Here is a 9,529-nt window from a genome sequence, read left to right on the forward strand (position 1 = left end):
GTGAATTAGCACCTTTAAAAGGCGCATGCATGTTTTCTTGGAAGGTTAAACTAGCCAATAATCTGTTATAGCCAGTTTTCTTTCCCTTTGATATATATATATATATATATATATATATATATATTCAAATGTACAGATACTTGTTCTGATTGAATAGAGATGTTCGATTTTTCATTTAAATTCTAATATTTTCATGGTATTAGAGCAGGTTCTATGGTTCTTTGAAAATCTTGAAAAGCCATACTGTTGCATATGAAATTCAAAGTGATACGGACATGGGGGATTTAGAAGAGAAGATAAGTAGAAACAAGAAAATCATGGAGGAGTTAGAAATTATGAAGTTACAGCATTTTGACAATCCAAGGATGTGCCTGGTTTCATCGCTGTTAAATGGAACAAACTACCTATCTTGGAGCAGAGCAATCAAGATAGCACTAGGAGCGAAAATGAAGTTGAACTTCATCAATGGAAAAGCCTTGAAATTCGAATAAGTATGAACAGTGGGTGAGAAGAGCTATAGCAATATTCAAATTTAATGAATTTAATAATCTAATTGACTAACGATATCATTTTTATATCAAATTCTGTATTTAATTCGACACTATTTAAATAGCTAAACTCGTAAAATATTCTGATTAAATAGTACATCGCTTAGTATAAACAATATTTAATAAACGAACTAATTAAATAATATAATTATATAAATTAATAGGAATTAAAATCACAATATTTGTACCTCAGTTTCTTTACTTCGTTTTCGGCCGAGAATTGCAATTCTCACAATTGCATTGTGTGTGTGTTATGTGTATTTATATGTATACCAACACAAAGAAAGAAAAATAAAAGGGAAAGAGACAGTGAGGCGGTGGGAGGTGGGGCTCAATTCTCTCTCTCTTCATATATGTATATATATGTATATTATTATTTACTAATATATATATACATATACTAATATATGCATATATGATTTATTAATATATATACATAATACTATTATTATATATATATATATATATATTTTATTAGACTTTTTTAGAAATACCCATTACGTCCTTCCTAAATTTTCTTAATTAACATAAGTTGTCCCCAAATATTAGGAAAAAGTATTATTTTAGTCCGCTAAGTATGACTAATTTTAATTTTAGTTCGATAACTATGTCCATTTTTGTTTAGGTTCAGCAACTTACGAAATTGCTTACTTTTAGTTCTCTGGCTGATTTTCGGTTAATTTTACCCCTATGCAATTTTTGAAAGGCAGTTTTAGTCTATATGCACTCGTAGGGGTAAAATTATCCGAAAATTAGCCAAAGGACTAAAAGTAAGTTACTAGACCTAGATAAAAATGGACATAGTTATCGGACTAAAATTAAAATTAAGTATACTTAACGGACTAAAATAATATTTTTCCCCAAATATTATAACGAACTCCAATTTAATCCGTTCAAGTCTTATTATATTCCAATTATGATCTATAATTTATTTACCAATTAACTATGTTTCATAAAAATTTACCAATTAATCCCCCAATTATGTAATATAATTTTTGGGACGTCACAATTCTCCACTTCTAATAAAAATTTTGACCTCAAAATTTAACTAACTTACTGGCTCAGGAAATAAATATGGGATTTGTTCTCTCATGTTCTCCTCAACTTCCCAGGTTGCTTCTCTTGGAGAGTGATGACTCCATTTGACCTTCACCATAGGTATTTCTTTATTTCTTAATTTCTTTATACTCCGATCGAGAATTCCATTGGCTCTTCCACATATGTCAATCCCTCTAATGTCTCCATCTCTGGCTCATGCAAAATATGACAAGGACCGGATCGGTATCGTCGTAGCATAGATACATGAAACACATCATTTGTGATAATTCTGTCGGTAATGCTAACCGATAGGCTAGTGGTCCAACTCGCTCTAGAATTTCGTATGGCCCAATATACTGCGGACTCAACTTTCATGGTATCGTGCACACTGACTAGATACGCCTCACACCCTTCTTTAATTAGTTCGAAAAAAAAACAATAAATATATACATATATATATATATTTACAATACAAAAAAATAGACCTACAACAAAAGAATTTCATGAAAAATTCGTGGCAAAATAGATTTGTCCCGAACTTTTGCAACAGAATATTGTCCGTTGCTATAGGTACACTGCTATATAGCAATAAATTTTTCAGCCGTTGAAAATTTTTGCAACGATTTTTTATTCGTTGTAAATTTCTGTTGCAAAACATTATTTTAAAGTTTGACTTTTCATATTTTGCAATGGTATATCAGTGGTAATGTTGATGATCATTTCGTTGCAAAATTAATTTTTATTTACAAAAGAAAAGTCATTGTAATATTGCAATACATTCGCACCAATAGTCCACTGCAAATATTTTAATATGAGCTATTGCAAAATAATCTTTGTTTACAATGACATTAGAATGAAAGTCGTTGCAATATTGAAATACATTTTTTGCATCAACATTCCATACAAATTTTGCAACAAAATATTTTTCTAAAATGCGTTGCAAAATCATTTTCATTTGCAATGGAAGTTACAATCTGTTGCAAATCTTTTTTCTTTGCAGCGACATTTGCAAGGTAATCATTGTAATTTTTTTCGGAATTTTAAAATTTAATATTTAATAATAAAATTATATTTTATTTGACTCTAATAATCTATAAATTCAAATATAATAAAATATTTAAGCAAAAATACATATAATAAAGATAACTCAATACAATCCACAAAATAAAGATAATTCAATACAATCCACAAAATAAATGTGATATATTTTAAAGTATTCATAATTACAAAAGGGGATCAAATTCATTTTCACAATCTTCTGAAGGTGACTGGTTGGAATGGGATGACAAATTATTATCACCGAAACTATCTTTTCATTCGCTAGTATTTTCTTCTAACAAGGAAATAACTAGTAACCAATATGATATAATATTTAAAAATATTTTATTAACAATTCAATAATATAAATTATCTTACATGATATCCTCGAGAGTAATGACATTCAATGCTTAAAATATAAGGAAATTAAGGTAAAATTGTAAAACGTTACTATAAAATGATAATGAGTATGTTGAATTCATCAAAAAAACAAAAAAAGAGATAAGTATGATGAATGTGTGATGTAAAACATACCTCAAAATCTTCGACTTCTACAAATAGGATTTTCATGTTGAATCATGTTTATGTCTCAGAGTTAGAAAAGGCAAATGCCATGTCGTGACTAATAATGGCTTATGGAACGTAATGACAAATAGAGAATTTTGTATAAAATAACTAATAAATGAATTTTAGTATGACACTAAAGGAACGCAATAAATTCATTGGGCCAAAGAGTTGACCTTGTTGCATAAATAGCGGCCAAGTACCTCTCGAACCTTGCCCTTCAAAGAGAAGCAAGGATAATATTTCTATAATCGCAATCATAATATTTCAGGATTATAGAAATATTATCCTTGTTCCATTTCTTAAGGGAGAGGGTCGAGAAGTAGTCAGCCGCAACTTGCGCAAGAAGATCAACTCCTAGGCCTCTTTTCGCTAATGGATTCGTTGCATTCTTTTTGTGCCATATTAAAATTCATTTTTTAGCTATCTTACAAACGTCTTCATTTGTCATTACACCCCATAAGTCATCACTAACCAGAACAAGGCACTCGTCTTCTAAAACAGGAGGCAAAAACACGACTTTGGGTTCCAATATGATCCACAATTTAAGTATCTATCACTTGAGAAACATGCGCAAGAGCAGGGAAAACTTGAGTTCAAAGCATAATATTGTAAAAAAAGTTACTATAAATTAATAATGAGTATGCTAAAATAATTTCCTTGCATCCACACAAATGGGATTCAATAACATCCCCCGACCCCACCAAAAGAAAATTAAAAAAAAATGCAAAACAAAATATCATCACTATAATGTTTAAGCTAACAGGTGAATTACAGTAAAAGTGTAAAATACTGAAAAAAATTATAACATATAATCCAAAAATTACCTCAAATATAAAAATAATTTTTATTTATAGGATTTTCGTGGAACAGGATTTTGATAAATGTATGTATAAAACTTTAAGTCAACGTATATTCTTTTATTGCAAAGAATAACAAATGAATTTCTATTAAAAATAGAACAGATAGCAACAGAATATAGACGTAATCGTAGAAACTCAACGGCGTGTACATTGTATACAACTCAAACGTGGCTTCTACAAATACTCCTTCAACTTAGTACATTTTAACACATTATCTCTGCTCCAAAGTTGCATGAGAAAGAAGAAAGTTGAATGATACTGGTAGTGGTAGACCATGAAATGTTTAGAAATTCATACCTATGATTCCGGCACAAAAAGAAGGCAACAAATCCATTAGCAGATAGAGGCCAAGGAACCGATCCCAATGGCATGCTACTGAACGTAAAGAATCAATGGTCTTAACTTAAGGGCAGACCTATTTCACTGCTCCGACTTGTACTTTTTACACCTAAAACTACTGAAACATTCAATCAAATTACAGCATCTAAGTTGTGATGGTTCATTGCCAATAGTCCTATTATTTTCAAGACATAACCCCACCACCACCACGGCACAGCTTTTATTTTTCCAACAAAGAAAACATGCTATACAAGTCTAATTATATATTCATCCAAATCTACTGATAACACAACATATAAATATATCGAATTTACATAGAATACAATTGCGACAGTTGTTGGCAAAAACTCGGACACAGATGCAAAAAAGGACAAAATCATAACTCCTATACGAAGACTCGTGGAAAAGAAGCCAGAAAATAGGAAAACCAAACCTCTCATGATTCAGAAAAGAAGCCAGAAAATAGAAAAAACAAACCTCTCTAGATTCCCTGTATGACGACGCCGCCGCTGCAATGCCATGCTTGCCTTCATCAGGAAAAGAGAAAACTGGCGTTGCTTTCTTTTTGCCAACGAGACAGAGAGAGAACTACTGAAACAAGAAGAAGAGTTTGCGTAGATTTGTTTTTAAATGGTGAAAAAACAACTGAAAACAGAGTTTGTCTATTGCGGAACTCTACAGCAGACGCTGACCCTGACCCAGGAGGAGTTGAAGACTGTGTACGCGTCTTCAACAAATTAACAAGTGAAAAAATAACTGAAAACAGAGTTTATCTATTGCGGAACTCCACTGCAGACGCTGACCCTGACCGAGGAGGAGTTGAAGACTCTGTACGCGTGTTCAACAAATTAACAGGTGAAAAAATAACTGAAAACAGAGTTTGTCGATTGCGGAACTCTACTGCAGATGCTGACCCTGACCCTGACCCCGGAGGAGTTGAAGACTATGTACTCGTCTTATCAATATTTTATAGTTATAAAGCAATATGTAATTGTATATATGTATACACATAATCATCTCATGGGTAAAATTATTTTTTCAATTTGCATTCAAGAAGTATTTCTTTTTTTTTTTTTTAATTATTGCTTGTTTTTTAGCTGATTTTACGTTTTCAAGACTCTTTCTGAATTAATTTTCAACAAAATAAATAAATAAAATTAGTATATTTTATTTTACTTAGTTTACTCTTATTTTCTTAATTTGTTGTACATGCAAACAGCGTCCTCCACTCGTTCTCGGTCAGCAGCTACTTCGAAGCCAAATTGGTGTTGTAACAAGGATAGCAAAACAGTTATTTTTGCGACCGTTTCAAAAAAATGTCTTTTAGCTTTTGATTTAAGAAAAAAAAAAGGGTATTTTTGCAATATTTGGAATGTCAATTTCTACTTTTAAAATGATTAAAAATAATACTTTTGGGGTACTTCTAGCTGCTTTGCCTTTTTTATAAATAAATCCAACTTTACTTCTGAATATGTTACTCCTATTATAATAATCTTAATTCAACTTTATCGTTTGTTATTTATTTTTAAAGTTGTATGTTTAAAACTGATATTAGAATTTTTAAAGAATTCAAATAATTTAATAATAATCAAATTTACACTTTCACATATTTAATATTTTTAATTTTTTGTACATTATTTGCTATATCATTTAATTGTATTATTTCGCTCACATATTATTATTTGATTAATTAATAAAATATTCTTTTTGCAAGTATGCAAGTCTAGTTATTGTGTATAAATCAACAATTATATTACTTAGAAGGAGTATTATAAAATTAAACATATTCTTTTTAAAAATAAATATAAAATACATTAATCAAAATAAAATTTATTATTTTTTGTTTTATTTTTTTTTTTTTTGCCCAAAAAACTACTCACTTTTTATTCTCTTATAATTTTTAACTTTTTTTGACAATAATTATTTTTTTAAAAGTAGAAGTTTGTGCAAACATGTCCACAATCCCACAATAGAGAGAGAGAGAGAGAGAGAGAATCTAGAGAAGATATCCAAATAAAGGATAATTTTCATTTTGCACCCCGGTATTATTGTGTTTTTGCACAATACAGATAATAAATTATAAAAATGGCACTTTACACCATTTAGGTAGGGATTCTCACGGTGCGGTTTCTATTTCTTTTTTTTATATATTTTCAAATTGAATTATTATTGCCATTTTTATAAAATATTCTTTTAGTTGTTACTATTAAAACCAAAATCAAATGTGCGATTTTGTGTTGTTGCGGACGATTTGACGGTTTTAATATTTATAACAATAATAAGACGTTGAGACTAACAAAATTTAATAAATGAAACAAGTGCTTGTATGCAGTAAACCAACATTACGCATCACAAACCACAAATTCTCTCTACAATTTTAAGTAGATTAAAATATAAGATCATATATATTAATCCGACAAAAGCCAATGATCGATTTTAGAGGGAATAGAGATAAAAAAGATAGAAAGACAGAACAAAGAAAGTAGTGAGAGAGAAAAGAGAGAAGAGGAAAAGGGGGAGGAAAAAAAAACAGGAAAAAAAAATGAATCCAAATTGTGACAATCTTTAGATGGGCTTAAAATTTGAATTGGCTTAAAAAATTAAACGATAAGTCTAAATATAATTTTAAAAAAAATGAGCTTTGTAATGTGCATCATTGATAACATATGAATTTTTGAGATTATACAATTCGAATATGAAATTCTTCTAAAAAAATTAATTATTTTATATATAATTAAAAAATAAATACATATTTAGCGGTGTGATTCGTTTTTTTTGTAACTTTTTTAAGTTCTAAATTGAAACCCAACCAATAATGCAGTGAGATTTTACTCTAAGTTCTGCCTAGTGCATCAGACCACATACCCATGTTGTGAACGGCAAAAGACATAAAGGATGTCAAACATCTTTCTAAGCTCCTCATCAGTCCTCCAAGACTGAGTTTTGGATGGCTTAACCCTATGATAAGGAAAGGAATCCAATTCCTTCATGGAAAATTGCTTGAATAATATTGTGCTTCAGTGTTTCCCAAAATCTTCACATCACTCCGAGTGAGTAAGACGTTGACACCTAAAACACTAGGAACACAACTAAGCTCCCACTGACCTTCTAACTCATTCTCGACCTGAGTCATACCCTACCTAACCTTGTTTAAACGAATATTCTAGATACCGAAAGTTTCAAACTTAGTTTGTACTCCATATCGAATCTCATGGCTCCAAGCCATTCATCCAACCCGATGTCCTACATCGTTTCTCCTTATGTCTTCGGATCATAATCCAATTGACTAGTCAAACTCAGAAACCTGTACCTATTAGGTAACTAAGGTATTCTAGTCAACCCTCAAGAGGCTGAAATATAGTGAGTTAGTGGAAGAATTCGATTATAAATGACGTTTGCTACATTTGACTGAGGTGTCTCTTCACTTGATTCCTCAAGGAGCTACTCCTCACGTCAGTGAAAGATCAATCGAACCATGTCTAACAAGATTCGATCTCTCCCTCATCAGAGACATGGTTCAATTGTTGCACTCTAAGGAAGAACTCCACTAAGTGAGAATTCCATTCTGGTCAGATTTTTCAAGAACTCCCACTAAATACACACTACCTCGATCTAACTGAAGCATTTAATTTTTCAACCAGTTTTGCTCTCCACTTCAAGTCTAATTCTCCTAATTTTTTAAAGGTTTTTACACTTGTGAACCCCTTTTTGGCTCTGTGTATTCAATGACTTATAATTATCTAATTAGATCCAATCCAATAGATTATTGGCAAGCACACTTTGTCCTACGAAGTGCTTCTCGGTCCTCATCTTATTTAGGAAGGACTTGCAAGCTTGTAGGCTCAACTTGTCTATTTCTAGATTCGTTGAATTCACCAACTTCCTTATCCTAACTAGAGAAATGTGACCTAACTTCGCATGCCAGATCTATGAGTTTATCTTGATTATTCATTTCACCATTTATTATGAACACTCATAATCCAATTGTGAGATAGTCTTGAAATAATTACGTAAACAACCTATCATAGAAGAATAACCATTCTTTGTCAAATGAAATAACCATCATCGATCAAATCATGTTATCCAAATTGTCTAACAATGGAATAATATAATTTGATCATACTAAGTTACATAATTATATCCTATCAACATTATCATAGCATGATCACTAATAGCTAAGACTATCTAGCCATTTAACCACATAGCCACAGCCTTGCCATTGCTAAGTTTCAGGACCGTTTGTCTCAACCTTCTACTCCTTTTTACCACCTGCAAACCATTTGAAGATTTTAGCTTTACAGCTGGTATCCAGTACCCAAAAAGTATAGTAGTAGTCAAGTTTAGACTCAATAACAAATTATACCTTGATTATAGACTTTGCGACACTCCCTCTTCTATTGACCCTTTTCACGGCAATTAATGCAAACATCTTTTGCATCCATGACTACTGAACCACCTTCCTTTTCCCTTTGCCCATGCACAGCTAGGCAACAGGAGCGCTCTGAGCGCTTGCCGTGGCTGATTTTGTCTAACCCTTCTTTCTACTCCAGTGTCCAGCCCCTTTGCCTTTCGTTTCTCAGTTCGAAGCCTACCCTACCAATACTGATGATGCAGACTTTTCAATCATTACCTCATATTGGACCAACATATTTATCAACTCATGAAGGTCTTTGTCAAGCCCATTCATATTATAGTTCATGATAAACGGGTCAAAGGAGGGAGGAAGAGATTGAAGGATCACGTCAATGTACGTCTCTTTTTCAAGATCAGCTTTGAAATCCTTGAACTTCTCCACAAGGGATAGCATCTTAACCCCATGCTCCTGTACAGAAGACCTTTCAATCATCTTGATATCGAAAAATGCTTTTGTCACAGCATATCTAATATGTCGGTCAGAAACCGCATAAACTTGTCTTACGCGGAGCATTATCAACTGGACATTACCATGCCTATCATATTGTTTTTGATGTCATTGGTCATTGACACCAGTACGATACTATGAACCTTCTAATTGTCCTATGCCACTTCTCGAACATCAAACATTCTTAGTATTTGGAGCCTTCCGGCAAGGCCCGAGGATGAGACCTATCCAAAATATACGTCTGGTTCTCAAAATCGAGGACAATCCTAACATTTCGC

At 31.8% G+C, this 9,529-nt stretch overlaps 1 protein-coding gene and 1 long non-coding RNA gene across 2 annotated transcripts; both read right to left on the reverse strand.

Moving 5' to 3' along the window:
* Positions 1-301: 301 nt before the first annotated feature.
* On the reverse strand, positions 302-5,275 carry LOC148788453 (uncharacterized). The gene is made up of 2 exons (XR_016065097.1): positions 4,868-5,275; positions 302-4,348 (listed from the first exon to the last, which is right to left on the reverse strand). It is a non-coding gene; the product is annotated as an uncharacterized LOC148788453 (long non-coding RNA).
* Positions 5,276-8,575: 3,300 nt separating this feature from the next.
* LOC148788454 (uncharacterized) lies at positions 8,576-9,317 on the reverse strand. Its single transcript, XM_088880090.1, has 2 exons — positions 9,021-9,317; positions 8,576-8,659 (listed from the first exon to the last, which is right to left on the reverse strand). The coding sequence occupies exons 1-2, from the start codon at positions 9,315-9,317 to the stop codon at positions 8,576-8,578; spliced, it is 381 nt and encodes a 126-aa protein (XP_088736216.1).
* Between the last annotated feature and the right edge of the window lie 212 nt (positions 9,318-9,529).

This window comes from Sesamum indicum, linkage group LG4 (genome assembly GCF_026168435.1).
Source record: "Sesamum indicum cultivar Baizhima isolate 11 linkage group LG4, ASM2616843v1, whole genome shotgun sequence".
In the NCBI taxonomy this organism is placed as follows: Eukaryota; Viridiplantae; Streptophyta; class Magnoliopsida; order Lamiales; family Pedaliaceae; genus Sesamum; species Sesamum indicum.

Bases quoted from the DNA above. Each gene is read 5' to 3' on its own strand.
- LOC148788454 (XM_088880090.1), bottom strand. From the start codon at position 9,317: ATGCTCCGCGTAAGACAAGTTTATGCGGTTTCTGACCGACATATTAGA. The intron at 8,660-9,020 runs GTAATGATTGAA...AATGGTTTGCAG, and splicing joins ATATGTTGGTCCAATATGAG to GTGGTAAAAAGGAGTAGAAG.